The 24,091-nt window shown below is 42.0% G+C and overlaps 1 protein-coding gene across 3 annotated transcripts in view; it reads left to right on the top strand.

Annotated features, from left to right (window-relative positions):
- Positions 1–24,091, top strand: part of PAK5 (p21 (RAC1) activated kinase 5) — a 295,578-nt gene that overhangs the window by 265,254 nt on the left and 6,233 nt on the right. For all 3 annotated transcript variants that reach the window (XM_059134013.1, XM_059134011.1, XM_059134012.1), the window contains 3 exons: positions 5,112–5,603; positions 7,708–7,841; positions 11,851–11,977. In XM_059134013.1, the coding sequence (XP_058989996.1) occupies positions 5,112–5,603; positions 7,708–7,841; positions 11,851–11,977 (753 nt within the window). The remainder of the gene's footprint in view (positions 1–5,111; positions 5,604–7,707; positions 7,842–11,850; positions 11,978–24,091) is intronic.

Genomic DNA, 24,091 nt, shown 5'->3' with positions numbered 1-24,091 from the left:
ACTGACATCTTCTTCCCCCTCTCCACCCACATAAACACCCCCATTTTTCCTGTGTGTAGCCCAGATCCAAGGGCTTAGCAAAACTTCAGTGTCATTCCAAATACAGCATCTTAATTATAATGCGTCTTCAATATATTATATTTCAAAGCACCTTTTCTGATTGTTTTAAGGACTATGTTTAGGAATACATATGCTACTGGTACGTTATCTTCAATAAACGCTGGCTGGTTGAGTTTGAAAATAATATTTTACTCTTTATTTTCTCTGACATCCCCACTCTGCTAAGGACTTTCTATAATGATACCAGAGCCTTGAATGTATTGGCCAGTCATTATGCAAATCTTTTGATGTGTGTTCTGTCCTTTAGAGCTCAAAGTGACTAAAGAAGTCATTATTATTGTGATGACTCCCATTTTACAGGTGAGAAAACTGAAGCACAGGAGTTGAAATAACTTGCTTGATGTCATGCAACTGATAAATGGCCAGCAAGGTTTTTGAACCAAGAGCCTGTTTTCTCAGACACCAGGTCACTCTGGGTTGCCACAGTTTAGCCTCCTTAAAGCCCTATGAGGGAGATATTTATGATTCTCATTTTACAGATAAGGAAACTGAGGCTCAGAGCAGCTCAGTGATTTGACAAAGCTGTCAGAGTCAGAACTGAACCCTATGTATGTCCCTCAAAAGCACGTGTTCTCTGTTGAACAATCAGGACAAGGCGCTGGCTTTGCAGTAGCCTGGTTCCTGCTGGTTGCTGCTCGTTGGCGCAAGGCTGTCTGACTGGTGAGCTCACCTGAGTAGATGATGGTGTTCTCCAGACTGGGAAGGGCTGCAACTGTCACTTGGGAGCCAGTAAATGGGACAGAAGTGAGAACAGTGCCATGGCAACAATGTTAAGGAGCCCACTGTGTATAGCTCTTGCTGTCAGATCATGGAATAGACATTTGTTCATGCTGTGTGTTGGAGCAGGAGCTTGAGACACCTGCCTTCTTCTCGCCGGCCGCCATATTGCCAGGTCCAATGACTGATATATCCCATCCTACTTCACTTCTCTCTGGCATCCAAATGGCTTCATTACTCCTTCTTCTTGAATATATTCCTCCCTTGGTTTCAGGACCCCGTAGCCCCTTCGTTTCTTTCCTGTATCACTGGCCAGTTCTCTGCTCCTTTATGCAACATCCTTCTGCTTTTTCTGTTCTCTGAATGTTGGGGTCCTTGAACCTTCTCTCACACGTGCAACATTTTGGCTTTTAATACCAACTATCATACTAACGGTATGATTCTCACCAATGGCTCCCAGGTGCATGGCATTAGTTTCAGTTCTTTCCTGGACTCAAAGCATGTCTAAGTCCCCTCAGCAACATCTCTGCATGAATGCTTGATAGTTCTCCCAGTCTGAACACAGCCAAGCCAGAATTCTTGGCTTTACCATGCGATAGTTACCTCTTGCTCTGAAACAAATTATCACAAAACTTAATGACTTAAAACAATAATAAACATTCACATAGTTTCTTTGGGTCAGATTTCTGTGACTAAACTAGCTGCATGATTCTGGCCTTGAGACTCTCAAGAGGTGGCAGTCAAGATGCCTGCTGGAGCTAGTCCTCTGAACGCTTGACTGGGGCCAGACGATCACTTCTAGGATGGCTCACATGGCTGTTGGAGGAAGGCCTCAGTTTCTGACTCTTGGCAGGAGGTTTTGCCCTTCAGCCTCTCTGTAAGATTCTTGAGTGTTCTCATGACGTGACAGCAGGAGAGACTCAGAGCAAGCGATCCAAGAGAGAAGGCAGTGGAGCCACGATATCTTTCTTGGTCCCAGAAGGCACTGGCTGTCACTTCCACTGTATTCTTTTGATCCCACAGAGGAGCCTAATATGGCGTAGGAGGAGACGACACAAGGATCCTCAGACCCCATCTTGGATGGAGGCTGATTGCCACACTTCATGAGCCTACCCCTGCCCTGCTACTCCTCAGACCATTAAATGGCCTGTTGCTCAGGCCAAAATCCTGGGAGTCATCTTTGATTCTTTCCTTTCACATTTTAATCCAATCAACCCAAAATCGTGCCAGCTCTATCTTCAGATCCTACCATAGGCCCCAGCATTTCTTATCCCAACTAGAGGACCCTCTCTAATCTCAACTCACATTGACCACAACAAGCTAACTGGCATCCCTGTTTCTACCTTTGCCCCAAAGGTCTCTTCTCCTCTAGCACCCAGAGATCAACATCAAGCTCATATCTCTCCTCTCTTCTCAGCAAACTGTAGTGGTTCCCACTTTAATCAGAGTGACTACCAGTGCCCTTGCAATGACCTACATGATCATCCCTCTGGCTTCTTTTCTGGCCATCGTTCATACCAGAAGAGTCCCTATGCTGTTTATGAAGCCTGTATTTGCCTAGAATCCTGTGTGTGCCCTCTGCCCAGATGAACCCTCTCCTATTCCCTCGAGTCAGCCAGATTTCTACTCATTCATCTTAAATCTTTTCCTCTATTTCCCTTCATATCTTTATTAATACTGGACTGCATACTATACACTTACTGGTTTTCTTGGTTATTATATGTCTCCTTCTCTAGAATATAAACCCCATGAGGGCACAAATACCATCCATTTTTATTATCGCTGGACCTTCCTGTGGAACCTGAAATGATGCCTAGCACATAATAGTAGCTCAAGGATTAATTTGTGGACTAAATGAATTAATGAATGTACTACATAGGAACAATGGGCTTATTTGGAAAGATACCACCCAATAGAACTTTCTGCAGTGGTGGAAGTGTTGTGTATCTATGCTTTCAATGTGATGCCTATTAGATACTTAAAATGTGATTAATGTGATTGAGGACCCAAATTTTTATTTTAGTTTTATTTTTTTATTTATTTCATGTTGCCAGTAGCTACCATATTAGAGTAGATCTAGATCCTTGGGGTGGATGGGGCATGGAGACATGTCCATGTCATTTCATGTACATCCCAGTAGAGCTGTAGAGACTTCCTAGGGTACTGTGTTAATAAGGAGCCTGAAGTCCAGTCAAAAATCTTTTCAAGCACCTTCTGTGTACTCAGCACCATGTTGTCATCAGGATATCACACAGGAGTGCAGTGATTGATTAGTGCCTTCAGTCCTGGGCAAAGAGGTGAATGTGTTATGATGTGGTATATTTACCATATGTCACCTTAGTTGTTCCAGAGCTAGTCAAAGGTCCTTCTTGATCCCTCCCAGGGAGTGATTGCTGGAATGTACACCTAGTGTCCTATAAACCCCTCACTTGACTCCTCCCATCCCTGCTTTGCCTGCCCTCCCTATTCTCCTCTGAGTTCCCTCAATCCAGTCTTCATAACTAGAGTAGAATGTTTTCTGCCGGAATCCTTTCGAGGAATGACCAAATTGGCTTTCACACACATGCTCCTGCAAATTTTGGCTAGTCTCAATTATATTTCCACTTATTTGATGAGAACATTGCATGTGTTTACCATATAGTCCATACTGAAAAGCTGCTTAGCACAGGGAGTCATATTTTCCCTTTTACCTATACCTGCTAGGTGATGTGTATGGCCCTTACTCCCCTCTAGTATATGAGTTCAAAGGCATGGGGAAAGCATTCTACCCCCGAGATTTCTCACTGAAGACTAACATCCTTTAATGACAGATGGGATCTCTTATTTCTAAAAAAGAAAATAGGGTCCAAACACCAAATAACACCTTGGATAAGGCACATTTTAACTAAAACTTCCCTGTGCTTCACCTGAGTGGAGAAGGTCCTTTCCTAGGAGCAGTGGGTACAGTTGGTGCCCCAACCTTTTCCCTTCATACACCTATTATTTCTGTCTTCCAACATTGCTTTTCTTTGTCTAAGGTGGTAGTTCTCTGGCAAGAGCAATTTTGCCCATATTTTGGGGACATTTGGCAACGTCTCAAGCAATGTGTTTGGTCCTAACTGGCAGAAGTGGCTGCTACTGGCATCTAGTGGGTAGAGTCCAGGGATGATGCTGAACATCCAGGACACACAGGGATGTCACCAACATCAGAGAATTATCTGGACCCCAGAATTAATGGTACCAAGATTGAGAAATTCTGTCACTACCCTCTGGAGCCTGCTCAGCCCAGGACATGGGAAGTCAGAAGTGCCAGGAAATTAATATTCATAGAAGTAGGTATTAAACAATGTTTTGAAGGGAGGCAGTTCATAAATACCCCAGCTCTTGGCCCCTCAGATGGGACAGCTCCAAAGTACATGCTTAACATAGTCTCCCAGAGTGGTTGCTTACCTGGTAGAATTCGGTTCCAGTTGCTTGACTGGTGACCTGCTGTGTGTGTTAGGGTTCACCAGAGAGATAACCAGTAAGGGAATGTGTATGTGTACACAGAGTCTCTCCTCTGGGGATGACATTAATCCTTCCACTTAAAGCCTTCAACTGATGGGATGCAGCCTACCCACATTATGAAGGATAATCTGCTTTGCTCAAAATCTACTGATTTAAATGTTAAGCACATCTTTAAAAAGTAAATAAATACTTTCACTGTAATATCTAGACTAGTTTTTGACCAAATAACCAGATGCCATAGCCTCACCAAGATAAAACATAAAAATTAGCCATCACACTCAATGACTCACCGTTCATTGGTTTTCCCCTTCTGTGTCTTCACTTCATAACTCCTGGAATCACCTTCCACTACTTGCATTTAAATTCAGGCTTCATAGTCTGCTTCTGGGGATTTTTTTTTAAGATTTTATTTTATTTTATTTTTATTTGACAGGGAGAGTACAAACAGAGGGAGCAGTAGAGGGAGAACTTGATGCAGGACTTGATTCTAGGACCTTGGGATCATGACCTGAGCCGAAGGCTGATGCTTAATCACTTAACCAACTGAGCTACCCAGGCATCCATGCTTCTGGATTTTTTGTAGGGAAAGGAGAAAAGAGCGGTTGGATGGGCAGGTTGTAGGGTAGGTAAAGGGTCTAGAAGCAAGAGCAAGCTTGGTCCTCACAAGGCAAGCATCACCCACAACCATCTCGTGTACGGTGCTCTTCAGTCGGGCCAGCTGTGGCTTGGCTCACTGCGGCATTCAGATCTAGCATGTGAATCCTCTCCATCTGTGTCTGTCTTCCCAGGTGGATTACGATCGAGCACAGATGGTCCTCAGCCCTCCGCTGTCAGGGTCTGACACCTACCCCAGGGGCCCCGCCAAACTACCTCAAAGTCAAAGCAAAGCAGGCTATTCCTCAAGCAGCCACCAGTACCCATCTGGGTACCACAAGGCCACCCTGTACCACCACCCCTCCCTGCAGACCAGTTCCCAGTACATCTCCACGGCTTCTTACCTGAGCTCCCTGAGTATCTCATCCAGCACCTACCCCCCGCCCAGCTGGGGCTCCTCTTCAGACCAGCAGCCCTCCAGGGTGTCCCACGAACAGTTTCGGGCTGCTCTACAGCTGGTGGTAAGCCCAGGAGACCCCAGGGAATATTTGGACAACTTTATCAAGATCGGAGAAGGGTCAACCGGCATCGTGTGCATTGCAACCGAGAAACATACAGGGAAACAAGTCGCCGTGAAGAAGATGGACCTCCGGAAGCAACAGAGGCGAGAACTGCTTTTTAATGAGGTAGTTGGTGTGTTCGGATCACTCTTTCTCTCCTATTTAACATTTACTTCCCATTTCAAAAATATTACCTCAGAAAGCACTGAAAATATAAATACAAAGATCACACTCCCATAATCCTTTCTTCTGGTCTTTGTCTCTGCGGGTATGGTTCTCTAAAGTGCTTCATGTGGATCAGCCACCATGACCTTGGCTTGATTCAAACAACCAACCTGTGAGACAGAAAGATGGTACCGCCATGGCCACGATGAAATTTGGACTCAGATAGGTGAAGTGGCTAGCCCAGGGTCACACAGCAGGTCAATGGCATAGCTGGGATTTGAATTCTAGCAGATTCCAAAGACTCATGTTACACTATCCACATGGGTGTATATACATGTTTGTGATACCATGTTTGCCCTTTCTAGCCATTTTTTTTCCCTAAATCTCAGTAAACAGAGGTTAGTTTACCAGTGGATTACCACTCTTTCGGAACTTTAAGATACATGCAATAATGAATTCTTCCTGTGGAGAATAGCGAAAATACAGAAAATGTCCCATAATTTCACAACCAAGAAATAGCCCACATTAATATTTCCGGATTTCCTTTCTGTATTTTTTTCTCTTTAGAGAAAGTAATATACAATACCAACTTCCAGAAAGTTCTTAACAATGAGGACCCTCACTGATGGTCCTATCTCATTCTCCCTAGCACTGGATACTTGTCAAATTATCTCTGTTAATCTGATAGACATGAGTAAATCTTCCTGCTCTAATTAACGCTATTATTACTAGTGAGGGTGAAATTACTTGTATATGTTTTTAGACCATTTTTGTTTATTAAACCCTATGTCATTTGCATGCTTTCCAATTAGGGTGGTAACATTTGTCTTATTGATAAGTGAGAGCTCTTGATATATTAAGGAATTAACCCTTTTCTATGTGTTTGTTGAACATATTTTTCCAGTTCATTTGCCTTTTACACTTATTACTTGAAAGTTCCAAAATGCACATAGGAGGAAAAACATGAATACCTGTGTCTAGGGACATAAAATATTTTGGAGTAATATTCCTCTATTGATTTTATGAACCTTTAGGGAAGAGAGATGAGCTTCCGTGGATGGAAAATCTAGGTCTTAAAGATAGCAAGTCAGGATTCCAATGTTAGATAATATGTCAGTCTCTAGCAAAGGATGGACCACACACATATCCTAAAAGACATTATAAAAATGCAATCAAGAATGACTTTGGATTCCTCTTCTATGGAGGCTCACATGAAGCCACATATGGCTTCAACCCCCATGGGTGTTCATTTTCTCATTGTGTTCCACATCACAGAGAGAGCCCCAGGTGAGTGGGCTTCAGCTTGTCACTTCCACGACACCGATTTCTGGAACTTATTTCCAAATCATAGTGCCAGAACAGCCAGGACAACATAATGTAGATAATTTTGTAATTTATTAATTAACATTAAATCTGAAAATGTCACCAGAAGCAGCCGCGGGTCAATAATTCTTGAAAGCTCTCTCTGGTAAGTTCAAGTTAACCTTGTATATGCCTGAGTCATGTTTGCTTTTACCTTCAAGACCTGTCCTTTGTATTCAGCCCAAACCTCTCTCACACTCAGCCCAGACCTCCTCCCAAGATGTTAAGTTAGCCTCACGTGTCCCTACTCCTGCTGTTCATTTCATTCACTTGTGAAGACCTACTCTTCATTTGCCATTTAGAGTTGGTGACTTTTGCCAGGTTAAACAATGGTAGAGTATGAACAGTGCATTCTAAAGGAGACCCTTAGGAATATCTGTCATACCCTCCCCCCCAATGCAAACAGTCAACAAAACTCCCTCTTGTAAGTACAAACCTTGCCAGGGTTCTCCCTGTTTTCACTTTCATTATCCCCAAACCTAGCGTCTGATTGCACTATCATTTTCTCTAAATTGACTAACTGGTTCCTTTCATTATTGCTAGCTACCCTCAATCCTGTCTTTTTGTCTATTGTAGACTCCTGAATAAATCCCCCCATCAATATTTCTTAATCAGTTATACTCACAGCACAGTTGGGGCCATAAGAGAACAGAAAGCCAAATCTCACCATCACAAGTCAAAAAGCATCTTTCCATTTGCCCAGGTTGTGATAATGCGGGATTACCACCATGACAACGTGGTTGACATGTACAACAGCTACCTTGTCGGCGATGAGCTCTGGGTGGTCATGGAATTTCTAGAAGGCGGTGCCTTGACAGACATTGTCACTCATACCAGGTATGTCTCTTCATTCTCCAGACAAATAATTCCAAATGCTTATTATTTCTTATGCAGGGTAAGCCCTCAACGACTATTTTTACAAACTCTTTATAAATTGGAAGCTCTTTGAAGTCAGGGAGTATGACGACCCTTTTTCTTTAAATTCCCTAAATGCCTATTGTAATATCACATATGTTTAGTTCATTCATTCAGTTAACATTCTCCTTGTCCTCCAGAAGTTCATTAACACCTAATGATTTTAAGTCAGCAAACTGATGACAAAGGACTTGTGGTGCCAAACAACAGAATTTCCCATTCTTAGGTATTTTGCTAAAACTGAATTTTATTCTGAGTTGCTATGCTATTGCTCTGTAGTAATACCACCAAGGGTACCTGAGTGGGGAAGAGGCAGATGGAAGATGAGTCAAAGTTTTATGTTATAATAAGAAACCTACATAATTGAAATTCTTTGATTCTGTTTTTAAATAGTCTTGCAAGTAACAATGGTTAATTATCATTATTACCTCTGCTACTTGCTTCCCTGATGTGTCAGTTGTGGTCATTGAATTCAGTGTGTTTTGATCACCTTTTATGTGCCAGGCTCTTTTCTGGGTGCTGGGGACACAAAAAATACAAACAATTAAAGTCTCAAATATATTCCTTCAAGGATGTCACAAGTTAGAAATAAATATATTATAATATTTGAGCAGTAGTAGAAAGATATATTGAAGTAGCAAAGAATACCTGAGTATCTCTAACAGGGAAAATAAAGAAAGATTTCCAATGTAAGGGGTTAACCAAGATGAGTTTTGAGAGTTGCATAGGAGTTTTCTAAGAAAGCAAGTGGGAGGAAATGGGCATTGAAGGCAGACAAAATATGTGCTAAGACAGTGTTCTTCAGGTTTTAATATGCATACAAATGACCTGTGGGTCTTAGTAAAATGCAGATCCTGATTCAATAGAAGAGGGCATGAGATTCTACTCTAACAAGCTCCCAGATGATGCCAATCCTCCATGTTCATGGACCACAATGGAGAAGCGAGGTTCTAAGGAACAGACATATTAAAAAACAAACAAACGTTACATTTGGGAAACTTTATAAATTTGCTCTTGGTAGTAAATAATGCTCCAAAGGGATAAGAGATGATTGTCAAGAAGGAAAGGCACAAGATGTTAGCTCATATCACCGAAATGGTGCCTAAACTGTAAGTGAATCTAGGTGAAAAATGGGGGGGAAGCAAGGTAGCAAGAAGGTATTGAGGGACACTGTGAGGGATAGAATATGTTGTTTCTCCCTAAAATCAGGCGGTGTTTCAATCATGACCTTCTACAGCTCTCAGTCTCAGTAGACCACCTAAAAACAAAAGAACATAAGGGAAGACACTGAAGGTTTATCACCAAAATTTCAGATGGCAGATCCCTGTTGGTAAACCCATAGGACCCAACCCTCCCCAAAGTGCATAAGATCATCTTAACTTATAGGAACAAATATACTGAAGAAACCTAAGCTTAAGACAAATGTGACTTGCATCTAAAGCAATTAATAAAAATATATCCAGAGGAGAGGATTTTTTTTTCCTGCCCCCAAAAACTTCAGATAACTACACATGTCTCTCCAGAGCTCTCCTTTTTGTCACGGTTTTTTTCAGTTTTTATTGTGTGTCAGTGGGATCCACTTAAGAGCTAGCCTCTCTGGAATCCATTGTGTTCTCTAATCCTCTCCATCCAGTTTTGTCAATAATTTCCTGTTGAAGGCAGAGAGCTCCAGGGAGTGGAGAGAAGTTGTATGTCAAGGAACTCTTGAATATTTAGAACTTGAAATCCTTTGAATCTTAAGTTTAGAATTTAATTCTTGAGTTATTTGGAGAGATTTTCCTATAGTAGATATTCAATAAAGGCTTTACTGAATGATTGATTGATTAATAAAATAACCCCTTGCTACTCAAAGTGTGGTCTGGAGAATAGCAGTATCAGCATCACCTAGAAGCTTGTTAGCAATGCAGAATCTCGGGCTCTACCCGGACTGACCATACACAAGGTAGCCAGGTACTCAGGCATTTCCTATGATTACCAATGTTTTAGCCCTACCTAGCATCTTGTTTAATTATATCCTACTGATTTCCAGGAACAGAGGGTTCTAGAAGGCCAGGGAAAGTGCCGAACACTTCAAACATTAACTCCTGTAACCTCTAAGAAACAGAGCCAGGATTTGAGTTTGGATTTGATTCTAGTACTGAGACATCTTTAATCCCAATTCAGGCTTCCTCTCTGCAGAAGTAGGAAAGCGCTGTCTTTCTACAGTGGGTCTTATGCATTTCAAAGCCACTGAATTCAGAATCAGTACTACTTGTCACATATGCCAATTAAAGGTGATTTTTTTAGTCACTGATAGGGGCTCAGATTCCATTAACTTTTGTTGCTGACCTGTAAACTATCTTAATGTCTGCTTCAAATAACTGGAATCCCATGAAATCCTAGAAAAATCAATTTCATTGAAAAAAGTGATTCCTGCTTCTGAATTATTTTTAAAGTATATTTGAGCTCATCCCTGCTGATGATGCTCTAAGTCTCCGAGGGTTCTATGGTGGGCAGACATTAGCCATTTTTTTCACAGTCCAGCACAATGACCAACCCATTCACACAAAACCAAGAGCACAGAAGTCTCTCAGACAGGAACATTTTCTTCTTGCCTGCCGTAGTAGGAGAATGAGGCATTGCTGGAAGAAGCGTCTTTGAAGAGAAAGGGTACCCATTCTCTTTACACCTTTGACCTCCTAATTGGCCACCTCCTTGGATTTTACTTTGGACTCTTAATTTTACTCAGACATAGTTTGCTGGCATCAATAAGACTGACACATATTCAGGGCCATCCATTTCCTTGTCCTGTTGAGTTATGAGTTCCCTGGGGTGATTTTCCAAGGCTGTCCTTGAATTTGGACTCTCCTCAGTTACACCCTCTGTCCCTCCTGACAGTCTCCTCTGTTAGCATGACTGTTTTAGGAGCTCTTTCACATTTGCTATCTGCCTTGAGCCTCACACTGTTTCTGTGAGAGGGAAGTTTTATACCCAGATGAGTTAGGCCTCTGGGGCTTATTTTGATGGTACTGATGTCCAAGTAATTCTTCCCACATAGGTTCTTCATGGCTGAAAATCCATTCATATGAGTTGCATATGATATAGTGGGGACATTGGAAAAGCATGGGTCTGAACTCAAGAAGAGGTGGAGCTGCATTCATAATCTGGTCACTTTCTTAACTGGTTAACTTGGGCAGGTCACTTGACCTCAGTCTCTTCTGAAGCCAGAACCCTTCTTCAGAAGGGTGCAGCCGTGAAATGTGGGAGCACATATCCAACACTGTGCTTTCCTTTCTCATTCCTAAGGTCAGTTTCTCCAAGAATCATCCAGTCATGCTTATTTATTAGTAACTTAGTTATTAGTAACTAAGTAGACTTAGTTACTAAGTTTCCTTCTTAATGGACCATTAAGTTTCCTTCTTAATGGACCTAGGGCAACAGGAATCTTCAGCTCCTGGAGGCAAGGGATCTTAGTGATCCAAAGACCATGTTGTCCAAGTCCAGCTTTAAAGGGAACTGTTGGTGTCTTCATTTCCAAGATGAGGAGAAAATAGACCTGAGGAAGTTAAAAAGCCTTGCTCAAGCTCAGCTATCAGGCATACTTGGAACCTTGGCTCTATGCAGTGTAGTCTCTCTGTAGAACCCTGGAGGTTTATCAATACCTAAGAAATTACCCATGAGAGTCTAAGGAAGTACATTTGCATTAATGACCCAAAAGCCAGCAAATAAACCATTTCCTTTGGCTTATATTTGGCCTCTGTCATCCTCACTGCCAAACCTTAGGTTCTAGGAGTCAGATTCCAAGACTTCTTTGTGCTTGCCTGTAGATTTTCCAGACATGGGCTAGAGAGCATAGACTGGTTCACTAGACCCCAAGGGAGCTGACTCTCTTGATCATTTCAAAGATGTTCTCAAACCTGTCTTTGCTCCTTAAATGTTATTTCCTTTCCAGAATGAATGAAGAACAGATAGCTACCGTCTGTCTATCAGTTCTAAGAGCTCTCTCCTACCTTCACAATCAAGGAGTGATTCACAGGGACATAAAGAGTGACTCCATCCTCCTGACAAGTGATGGCCGGGTAAGATTTCCTGTTTGGCCTCTCCATAGTTTAGCTTGCCACTTTGTCTGTCATGGGCATTATCCCCCTAAGAGCCCTTTCATCTCCCTGGTCACAGTCACCCACTGCCCTTCCCAGCAAGCTTACCAAAAAGGAAATTACCATCCTCTGTGTCATCCTATTAGTCAGGATTATCTGTGATCTGAATTTGATGGATGACTTCCTACTTTAACAATGAGGGTAGGAAGGGATAGAAACTATGGAAATTTCTTTCCATTTTCTTCTATGTTCTTATTTTTGTTGGAGGAAAAGAGATGAATTTTCTGGGGTTTTGTCCACCCTTTTTGTGGAGTTGTGCATGTCTGCAGTATCTCTCAGAGTTCCTGCAGGAAAGAGAAGGCAAACTCCAGTGGACAGCTTGAGGAGAGTTTAATAAAGGTGTGGGCAGAGGTAGACAAGTCCGAAGGAGGAGTACATGACGATTCATGTGGCATTCTAGAATAGTGTGCCACTCTTACTGCCTCATGCCTGAGGAGGGGAGGCCAGGACCTGGCTACTGGAATTTGAAAACAAAGATTATTATATGAAGAGGGATGCCTGGCAGGAACTCTGATCTTCAGTGGAAGACGGCCACAGTGGAGCTGTATGATGGGAGCTGGGAGGATCAATATCTGAACTCCCTCAGTTCTTTCCTTCCAGTGTCCTATTGGTACTTCCCATTGGTCGAACCCAATCAGAAGCTATCAGTGGGGTCAACACAGGTTGGCGTCCCAGGAGTCAGAGGGGAGGAGAATAGATCTGGAAAGGCAAACGAAAGATATCCGTCACCCCAACTTATCCCTAGGCCCAGACTGCTGCATTTCCCATCCCCACAGCTAGCTCAAGGGAGTCTGCGGAAACTCATCAGCCACACCAGGCTACAAAGAATATAGACTACAGTAGCCAAGGAAAGAATGAGTTGGCATTTCAAAGCAGTCTTAGTTAGACGGTAGAGTTTTGAAGCATAGATTTTTATCATCTAGGCCCTTTTAATCTCCTAGAAACTCCCACCACAGGTAATGGCACTGGCGTGCAGGGAGCCAGTTGTCCCATTAGTACATCTGTCCTTTACAACCCAGCAATCTCCGCCATCTGGGAAATGTTCACATCACAGCAGAACTGCCCAGGAACAATCCGAGGGCAGCTAAAAGAAATTCTTCCCAACACTTCAGCTTTTTTTCTGTTTTAAAGAGATTGTCAATTCTACTGTGGAAAATGCAAGAAATTCAGAAAAGTATAAAGGACAAAATAAAGATCACCCTTAATGCATTTCCCATTCTCCCCATATTTCCCTGTACATGTACTTGCAAACTTGGGATTATTTTTAATGGGTAGTTTAAGTCCTGCTTTTTGCATTACTCAGGCTGATTTTTTTTTTTTTTTTTTAGAAAGAGGGTATGGGAGGGTGCATTAGTCAGTTCTTGCTACCTAACAAACCACTCTACACTCAGTGGCTTAAAAGGACAATCACGTATTTGCTCACAGTTCTGTGAGTCAGCATTTGGACTGTCCTCCTGGAACAGCTTGTCTCTACTCCATGGCCATCAGCTGAGCTCACTTTTGCATTTGTGGTCAGCCTTCTGTTGATGGTCTCATTCATTTGCCCAGAGCTTTGTCATGGGTCCCCCATCTCCCAGAAGATTCTCCCAGACTTATTCCCATGGCGCCTATGGCAAGGTTACTCAGATCAGCAAGAGAGGCAAGCTCCATGGCACACTTTTGAACCCTATCCTTATATCTTGTTTGCTAATGTCCATTTTGGCCAAAGTGAGTCGCACAGCCAAGCCTAGATGCAAGGGATGGGAAGATGGATTCCACCTCTTGATGAGAGAAGATGCAGAGTCACATTGCAAAGGGATGTAGGTATAGGAAGGGGAAGGATATGTGGCCATGTTGCACAATTTCCTAAAGTGTGGGGGAGCTGTGAGAAAAGGTCTGGGACCTTCCCCTGGCCTGAGTCAAGAGAGTACTTAAACAAGGTTCCATGACTTTGGAACATAATTCACAAAGCACTGAACTGATCCACAAATGGGTCCTGGGGACTGATGCTTACAGGAAAAAAAGAAAAAGAAAAAAGCAGAATGGTTTCAAGCAGGCTTTTCCCCTTCCTAGAGATTGATGACAAAAGCTTTCTTGCTACAAGCACATGTCAGATGGCAATATCAGACATGAGACTAAGATAATTCATTGTTTAATCAGCTCAAAGATCTCCCCTTCCCACGATACACAGGTTATTAAAATCATTCAGTGTCATTCTCAAGGGCAGAACCTATGCTCCACACACTTCTTGAATTTCCATGTACCCAGCAAAGAGCTCCCAAGGACTGGCACATGGTGAATGCTTTTAGCCTTACTGGTTTGTTCACTCATTCCTTCCATAAATATTCCCTAAATGTCTACTGCTTTCCAGAGACAGTTGTAGGTCCTAAGGATAAAAACAGCAAAACCACTACTTACATTAAGCTTATTTGGGGCATGGAGGTGGGATAAATACACAAAATCACTCTAGACAGGTGGTGATAAGCACTAAGTTTTCCATAATTAATTTAAGCAGAGTAAGAATATGGTAGAAAGTGATAGAGGATGGGATCAGAGAAGGCCCCTCTGAGGTGGTGATACTACAGCAGAGACTGCGTGGGTCCTATGGCTGTCAGGGTTGAGAATGTTCCAGAAGAGGGAGCAAGCAGCATGTTGAGTAGATCCTATGGGTCTTAGGTATGTGTCCCAGAGTATGCTCTTTCACATTTCAGAACAACATACCATGTTGATTCCATTGGGCTTCTTCAGTTTCTATAGAGAAAGGAAACTTTTTTTTTTTTTTTTTTGAGAATGCGAGTGAAGACCTAATGTGAACACTTCAAGATTTGAACTAATTTATTTGTACCAATTTATTAGAGTCTGAAGTTTTACATTGGAGAAAGCACCCTCATTTTTTTTATTGTCATTGTAACGAATCACTCCAACACTTGGGGTCTTAAATCAAAAGTCATTTAGGATTTTTACATGGCTCTGAGGATTGGCTGGGCTCAGCTAGCCAGGACCACTCTGACTTGTAGTTAGATGATGCATCTGGAAGTCTTCCTCACTTACACGTGCTGGCTGGGGGCTGGGTACTCAGCTGAGCTGTCAACCAGAACACCCATGATGTGACCTCTCCGTATGGCCTTCCTCTCAGCATGGACGCTGGATTCCAAGAGCAAGGGTCCTAAGAAAACAAGGTTTATGACATAACCTTGAAGTCCCATAACGCCACATCCACTGTACTTTCAGTTCTTCCAGTTCAGGAGGAGGGAATTTAAAACCCTCCTCGGTGGGAAGAGGATTGACTCCTGTCGTCAAAGGAGCTCATGGGCTGGGGCATAATATTGCTGGCTTTTTCTGGAAAATGTTATCTGTCACACAAGCTATAATGAGTTTTCTTGTTGTTGAGAGATGTGCAGCATCATTAACCCTTAGAGAAATACAAATTAAAACTAGCAGATATCACTTCACATCTATCCGAATGGCTAAAGTGAAAAGTAGCGATGATACCACTTATCCACACACTACTGGTGGGAGTGTGGAACAGTACAGCCTCTCCGAAACATGAGTCCTTTCAGAACTAAAAATTGCATGTGACCAGTAATTGCCTTCTTAGGCATATATTCCAGAAACATGGAAACTTATTTTCACACATAAACTTGCACATATATGTTTGTAGCAGTTTCATTTATTATAGCTTGGACCTAGAAACTACCTGAGTGTCCTTCCAAGGGTTAGTGGTTACACAAACTGTGATGTGTTTATACCATGGAACACCAGGCAAAAACAAAAACAAAAACAAAGAAGAAGAAGAAGAAACCAGTGATACAATAAGCACTTAGATGAAGGAATTGTGCTGAGTGGGAAAAAGCCAATCTCAAAAAGATGCATTTCACATACTTCCATTTATATAACATTTGTGAAATAGCATAATTACAGAAATGCAGGGAAGATTAGTGGTTGCAGGGCTGAAAGACTGCAGGGTGACTGTAAAGGGGTAGCCCGAGGAGTCTTATGGTGATGGGACAATTGAGTACCATTTTTTAAATTAATTTATTTATTTTAGAGAGCATGTGAAAGCAAGGGGAGAGACAGAAGAAGAGAGAGAGAATCTCAAGTGGACTCCCCACTGAGTGCAAAGCTAGATACATGGCTGAGGCTTACAACCCTGAGATCATGACCTGAGCTGAAATCGAGAGTTGGATGTTTAATCAACTGAGACACCCATATGTTCCAAGGGGCAATTGGGTACCTTTACGGTGTTGTTGGTTACTCAAGGCTACAATTGCAATTGCAAAGTATATACACACTTAAACACTACATACATAAATGAGTTCATGTACAAATGAATAAACCTGAACAATGTCTATGGGATGTACCAACATTAGTTTCTTGGTGTTGATATTGTACTATAGTTTTACAAGATGCCAACATTAGGAAGGACTGGGTACACATTGCTTTGCAACTTCCTATGGATCTACAGTTATTTTAAAATAAAAAACTAAAAGAGACAGTGAATTGCTTAAGTTTTTTTCAAAGGATAAATCTCTGGGGTGCCTGGGTAACTTCGGTGGTTAAGCATCTGAGTCTCGATCTCAGGGTCATGAGTTAGTTTGAGCCCAACACTGGGCTCCATGCTGGAGGTGGACCCTACTTTAAAAAGAAAAAAAAAAAAAAAAAAGGATACATCCTTTTTGGCCTCTAAAAAAGACTAGAAGGGAAATTGTGATCAGAGTAAATTGTTCACTGTTTGTCTACAATATAAATGATAGCTAATGAGTCACTAATTTGTATTAAGCAGGGGGGATATGGTATTTGGATTTGAAAGGGAAAATAAATAGCATATCACAGGTGGTTGCAAGAATTGCATGAAATAATTTGTGTAAAACCATCAAAAGTAAACCAGGTCCAACACAGAAGCTCAAAAAGGGTGATCCCCCCCACCCTGGAACTTAAGGGTGGAATAAATTCATTAACAATTGTTTTTTGGCCTGAGGCTTACATTTGAGATATGATACTTAGGAGCCACTTCACAGGGATTGATTTAACTTTTACCAAATTCACCAGCTAGAATGGAATTCAAACCCCTGACCTATTAAGCCCAGTGCCTATTTTGAAAAGGGACATACACAGTGATTTTTATAGTCCCCCCCCCCTTTTTTTTAACTAAAAATTTATTGCCACAATTTAAGAATCAGGAGATGTCACAGAAAATTTCAGATTCCCATCTTCCTTTAAAAAAAAAAAAAATCAAAGTATCTGACAATGCTGTGCCTGCCTTCACACATGGCAGTCCCGGCGGTGGTGTGCTCAGGGTGACTGGCGTTTAAGCCGATGCTGTTGCTACCGCATCTTCACCAGACTTCCTCAACTCGCTCCCCCTCCCAGTGCCACCCCTAGCAGCTCTTTTCCTGGAAACTTTCTCCAGCCTCTGTGGTCTGGTCTCCCAGTCCAGAACCCAGGCTAGAAATTCCAGGGAATTAACGTTCACCCTCCCTTGGGGCAGCCCAGGATCACCTGATGGAAGCTGGGGTATAAACACCCCAGCTGCCTTGCCCTTGGGTAGACATGTTCTACCCAATCTCCCGGACTTCCTCGTCACGAGTAAGCTCTGGTTCCCACATTGCTGGGGACTGGCTGCCTTCCCTGCCTACTTCACTACCAGTGTTTTATGTATCTCCCCAATAAATGACTTGCACTTGTCTTGTGATGTGCTCAGAGGGAGAGGGGACTAAACCAACGTACTGCACAGGTGCAGTGTAATGTGTGTGCACTCTCTTCTTTCACAGGATTGCAAACCAAGATAAAGGATAGCTATGGGGCCATCGAAGGCAACTAGGGCCTTGAGACTGTTCCACACCCCCTTTCCTGGGCCCTGACAGCCAGGACAGTGTCTCTTCACCAAAGACATGTACCCCTAATTTTTCATAGTCTCCACCTGGCCTGTTAAGTTTGTCTTTTGGCACCTTTAGGCATTTGAGTGTTTTTGTGTCTCGAATACGTAGAGTTCTACAGTTAGAAGAAGACCTGAAGATTATCTCCCAGAAGCTGTTCATAAATGAAGAGAGACGTGAGCATATTACACAGCATGCGTAAATTGATTCCTTTACCACAGCATCTGAGATATTCCCAGACTCTAGGCCTCTTCCTTTCCCTGCAAGAAGCACAGACTGAGAAGTCAAGAGACTGTGTCTGAGTCCTCCTCTCTATTGCCTTCCTGTTGTTGTAGTCTTGGGCAAGTTCCCACCCTGTCCCACTCCGTCAAACGGCAGAGAACTGGCTGAGGCCTCCGTATAGATCCAGCTTAGGTGCTCTGATGCCCTCCCTCTCCTCTTCAGCTTAGCAGTTGAAGAAGTGGGTCCAAAACTGGAGACCCCTTCATCAGTCTGGCCCCTTCTAGTACCTCTCTCCACTCCTTTGTCCCAGATCATTGCTCTTCTTAAAACAAATTTAAGAACTATAGCGAGCATGAAAACCAATGGGGTCTTTGGCTTAAAAACAAATTCCTGAGTCCACTCACCAGAGATTCTGATTCCAGGCAGCCTGGGTGATACCCAAAAGTCTGCATCCCTTTCAAGTTCCCAGAAAATGCCAGTGCTACCCACTGTGAGTATCACTGCCTTAAAAGAAGCATCCAGAAACCAGGCACAAACGGATCCATCTTTTTCTCTTAGCAAAAATCTGGAGCAGAAGCATGAATTCTTCAGAGTGTAGGCAGTTTACAAAATGAGGGTTTTACCCTCTCTCTAAAACCTCTAGCTATTTTGTGGGTAGACTCTCCCTGCCTTCTCCTCCTCCAGCCATGGTTTTGTGCAACCCCTGATTCCTAGCCAAGACCGGCTGAGATGACTAGGATTTCAGCTTTAAAGAGCAGCTTTGAGCCCTAAGCTCTAGTTTCTCCTCTGGCCCCTGGGGAAGAAGCTACATCACCTCCTTTTAAGGGACTAGCGGTGTGCTAGCTGCAATTCTCTTAGCCTAGCTGCATTAGTGAGACAAAGCATTTCCTAGTCTACCATGTTGTACCATTCTACATGAAATAAGGCTCAGCTTAGAGTCTGTGTGATTTGCTTTGAAGATCTGCCTATGGTGCTTTATTGTACTCATTATTTGAGTTCTCATTATCTACTTGCAGATTGGTTTGGATGAGTATTGTGTGCAATTATGTTCTTCTGGAGAATTGTCTCTTTTATGTCCTTGGATGAGTAAAAAATTCATGTAAAAGGGCTTTCACGTCTACAGCGGAGGAACAGACCTAGCTTCCTGTGTTGAGTTTCAGTTTCTCAGCTTACATATTGTCAGGGAGATAATTATTAGTCTGGCAGATTTGGGGTCTTTTTTTCTGTCTGGAAAAAGAAAGCCGCACCAGAGGTATTGACATTAAAAACTGCCAACGTCAAAATGCTGATGCATTCACCTGCTTAGTTCAGGTTTTTTAAAACATTTTTTTTTAATGTTTTAGCGAATTTGTTCCTCCCCCACTGTCTGCATAGTAGGGTTACGAATTTACTCACATTAAAGCTTTGGAAATAACCACACACATGCACACACAATTATATTTTATCTGTTTCTTAAAACTGATCTAGACTTCTTCACGAAGCTCTACTGACTAAAACAAACAAACAAAGGCAACTCTTAATTTAATCTATTAAATTCAGTCTACTTAAGTAAACATTGTCTATTAAAGTTCAGCCACATTATGGTAAGCCTTAACTGATAGCTTTAGAACCTCAGACTTTCAGATTTGGCCACCATCTACTTCCTCTTCTCATTTCCCACCCCTCTCTTTCTCAAGGACTCTGGGAGAATAAGGGACAAATGTTGCTTCTGAGAACTCAAGGTGACAGATGTAAGACTCATCTTCTTGTTCTTCTTTGGTCCCTGCCTTGGCATAACTGGCCTCTTCTGCTACCAGGACTGGTGACCACTGGTCCCACAGCTCTGGGCTTTTCAAAAGAGTGCCTCTGCTGCATGTCACAACTCCAGCCTCTTGTTTCAAGTCTTGAAAACTATCCTGAGGCTCCTCATGTCAACCATAGGCCTGTGCCAGGCATTTTTCCATTCTTTCATTGAGATCTGGAGGATCTTCTGGAATCCTGCACAAGAGACAGAGACCATGGAAGCCAATAGCACTGCCTCAAGTTCACTGCCACCCACTCTGTTGTGCCATCTCTCCCAGAGGCCACATTGGGCATAGCTACAGCTAATATTCAGCAAGCATTCATTAGTATGTCTATACCCATGATTAAAATATTGCAATATATTCATGCTTGTGGGTTAATAGCCACTGTTTCAAGTCATTGGAGTATCCCCCATTACAACAACTCTTTACTGGGGTGCCCTTACCTCATTAAAGATGGTAAAGCCCATAGGATAATTCCAGGACACAGCTCAACTTCATTTCTAGACTCCAATTGATCTAGATGATTCCGGTTATTAAATATTTTTAATATTACCTCTGAACTCAGATGCATGTGGCTGTTCCTCACCCTTGTTTGTTTGGGGTTGTATGCTACTCAGGTATTTCTGAAGGTCACCACCATCTGCTTGGGGTGCTGGAAGTAAAGTATAATAAAGAGTTGGGACCTAAATCAAATGACTTCTCTTTGTCTTCTCCTGCAAACAATCACAGGCTGAAAGGGATGGACTATAGGCTTTTTACTTCTGAATTGTAGACTCCTTTGACAGTAAAGCAACAAGGATTATGGACCAGCTACCATGGCCACAGAGCTCTCTTCTTTGTACCACATAGGAAATCTATGATCTGACACATTAGGGTTTGATTCTCGATATGCCAAAGCAACTGAGTAAAGTATCTCTCCATTAAGCCAGTTTTCTCTAGCATTCCATCCGGAACAATCCAGTCTCTTCCCACTCCAACCCATACTACCACTAACCTTGGCCTGATTAGAGAGGAGATCATGAACAAGGAAATAGAAAAAGATACAATTGCCAAAGCATTACCCCCATTTCATCAGTGATCCAACTTTGAGTCTAGAAGCAGGTGTCTTCACTAAGTCAGTAATGGTTTCAGAAAGAGTACCAGTGTGTCTTCTACCACACGATTTGCTCTCATATGTATGTGTCATTATAAAATAAAATCGATCTAGTAATATGTGTTTTTTGGGTATCTACTATTTTCCCAGATTTTAAGGAACACAGTGAGGCTTCACAATTAGGAGGCAGAGCTTCTGCCTCTGAGGACTTTCATTTCTAGCCAAAGGGACAAAATCAGCATCAGAAAATAGTTGAAGATTGAATGAACATTAAATTCTCTCACATTTAAAGAGGAGAGATCAATATGGGTTCCTGAGAAAAATTCTGGAATAAGTGAGAAGTGACAAGGGCCTTGAAATATGAATTTCATTTTTTTGAATCAAGAGTTGAATATGCTTTCCCTCTAGGACTAGGAAGTAGACAGAGATGTTCCCCCCCCATGTACTAGAATATGCAGTAATTCAAGAAAAGGAAAAATAAAAGGTAAACATCTTGGTAAGGAAGAAGTAAAACTGTCTTTGTTTACAGATGATATAATCACCCATGTAGAAAATTCAAAAGAATTGACAAGGAAAACTAAAACTAGGGGCGCCTGGGTGGCTCAGTGGGTTAAGCCGCTGCCTTCGGCTCAGGTCATGATCTCAGGGTCCTGGGATCGAGCCCCGCATCGGGCTCTCCGCTCAGCGGGGAGCCTGGTTCCTCCTCTCTCTCTCTGCCTGCCTCTCTGCCTACTTGTGATCTCTCTGTCAAATAAATAAATAAAATCTTTAAAAAAAAAAAAAGAAAAAGAAAAACTAAAACTAATGACAGTTATAGCAAGGTTGAAGGATATATGGTTTTAGACCGAAGTTAGTCATTTTGCTATATGCTAGCAATGAAAGTGAATTTGAAATTATAAACACAATGCCACTCATACAAACACCCTAAAATATTTAGGCATAAATTTAACAAATCATATACTAGATTTATTTCAGGGAAACTACATAAGTGTGAATGAAATCAAAGGACTAAATAAATGAAGAGATACTCAATGTTTGTGGATAAAAAGACTCAATATTCCCAAAATGTCATTTCTTCCGAACTCAATCTATAGATTCAGTGCAATCCCAGTCAACATCCAGGCAAATAACTTTGTAGAAATTGACAAACTGATTCTAAAGTGTATGGGGAGAGACAAAAGACCAACACAATAGCCAAAGCATACTAAAGAAGAACAAAGTCATCCAAGACTACCACTGCCTGACTTTAGGACTTATTAGAAAGCTACAGTTAGTCTACAGCCATACCACCCTGAACGCACCCGATCTCGAAAGCTAAGCAGGGTCAGGCCTGGTTAGTACTTGGATGGGAGAAAGCTACAGTCATTGAGACAGTCTAGTATTGGCAAAAGGAAAACAGATGGGCCAATGGCACCCAATAACCCAGAAGTAGACCCACATAAATAGAGTCAACTTATTTCTGACAAGGGAGCAAAGACAATACAATGGAGCAAAGATGGTCTTTTCAACAAATAGTGCTGGAACAAGTGGACATCCATATCCAAAAAATTAATCCAGACACAGACTTTATACCTTTCATAAAAATTAACTCTATGTGGAAACACAGACTCAATGGAAGCACAGGCTGAGAAGGGAGGAGAGAGGTCTGCATTAACAATCCAGCAAGAGCATATAAAGACAAGAGGTGAGGGTTAAGACACAAACCCTCAGAAGCCCAGTCTTTAAGGTACAGGCAGCAAAGAAAGAGCCAGAGAAAAATGTTGAAAAAGTTCAGGGAGTTCTGAAGAGAATTAAGGGGAACTTGTGCCATAGAGACCATACGTTTAATCTATGGAAATTAACCTTCAAACACCCACTCTGAACCGTTGTTTTCATTGCATGTTTTCTATCACCACCAGGAACCCGAAGCCCCAGTCCTCTTCAGTGAACTTCATCTGAAGTTCAGACAAGCCATCATCAACAGAAGTCACAGCCCCCAGAAATAAACTGAATCCTGGTTTTCCAGAGTATATAAACCTGCAGGGAGCCTAGTGGTTCTTAAGGATAATCGTAAAAATTCGGTGCAAGGATTTTCAGTTTTGTTTTTATTTTTTTCTCTCTGATGACATCTAGGATAAATAACATATATATACATGGGGACATTAGGATGGCCACTTGAACCCCTAGTGACCAAGTGCTAACACCCAGTTTCTACACCCGTATTTCTGCCCACATTGACGTTTACATTGGCAAATTCAGTTTGTTATAAGCAAAGGAGGAAAACAAAAAGACGAGCCAGTACTTCAAAATGATATCTCAGCATTCCACATAATAGGGTCTTGCTTTAATTCAAATACAGATATGGGGTTGATCATTTTAATCCTCTCATGGTACTTAGAAATCTGAATGTGTTCAAAGCAAAACCACCTAAACAGCAGCAGTATGTACAAAACTCACCTTAAGAATAGCAACTTACTGGGGTGTCTGGGGGCCTCAATCATTAAGCATCCATCTCTTGATCTCAGCTCAGATCTTAGATCTCAGGGTCATGAGCTCAAGCCATGTGTTGGGTTCCATGCTAGGCATGGAGCCTACTTAAAAAATCAAACAAACAAACAAAACCCTAGCAATTTACTTACACTAAACCATCATCTGTACATTAAATTAAAGTTGTGGGTTTGAATTTTAACAAATTTGTCATTTGGAGTGTAATTGTTCTTTCTTTCTTTCTTTCTTTCTTTCTTTCTTTATTTATTTATTTATTTTGGTTTTCCATTTGCAAGTGAACCCTGGTGGAGGATGGGAGATTTCTCCATTAAAATGGATCATGCCTGGGGTGCCTGGGTAATTCAGTGGGTTAAAGCCTCTGCCTTCTGCTCAGGTTATGATCTCAAGGTCCTTGGATTGAGCCCTGCATTGGGCTCTCTGCTCAGTGGCGAGCCTGCTTCCCCGCCTCTCTCTGTCTGCCTCTCTGCCTGCTTGTGATCTCTCTCTCTCTGTGTCAAATAAATAAATAAAATCTTTTTTTTTTAAACTGGATCTTGCCTTTCCAATAAAATGGTCTGACAACCACCAATTTTTCTAAGGCCTGTTCATGAGACTG

This window comes from Mustela lutreola, chromosome 9 (genome assembly GCF_030435805.1).
Source record: "Mustela lutreola isolate mMusLut2 chromosome 9, mMusLut2.pri, whole genome shotgun sequence".
Lineage (NCBI taxonomy): Eukaryota > Metazoa > Chordata > Mammalia > Carnivora > Mustelidae > Mustela > Mustela lutreola.
This window is presented reverse-complemented; position numbering and strand designations above follow the sequence as displayed.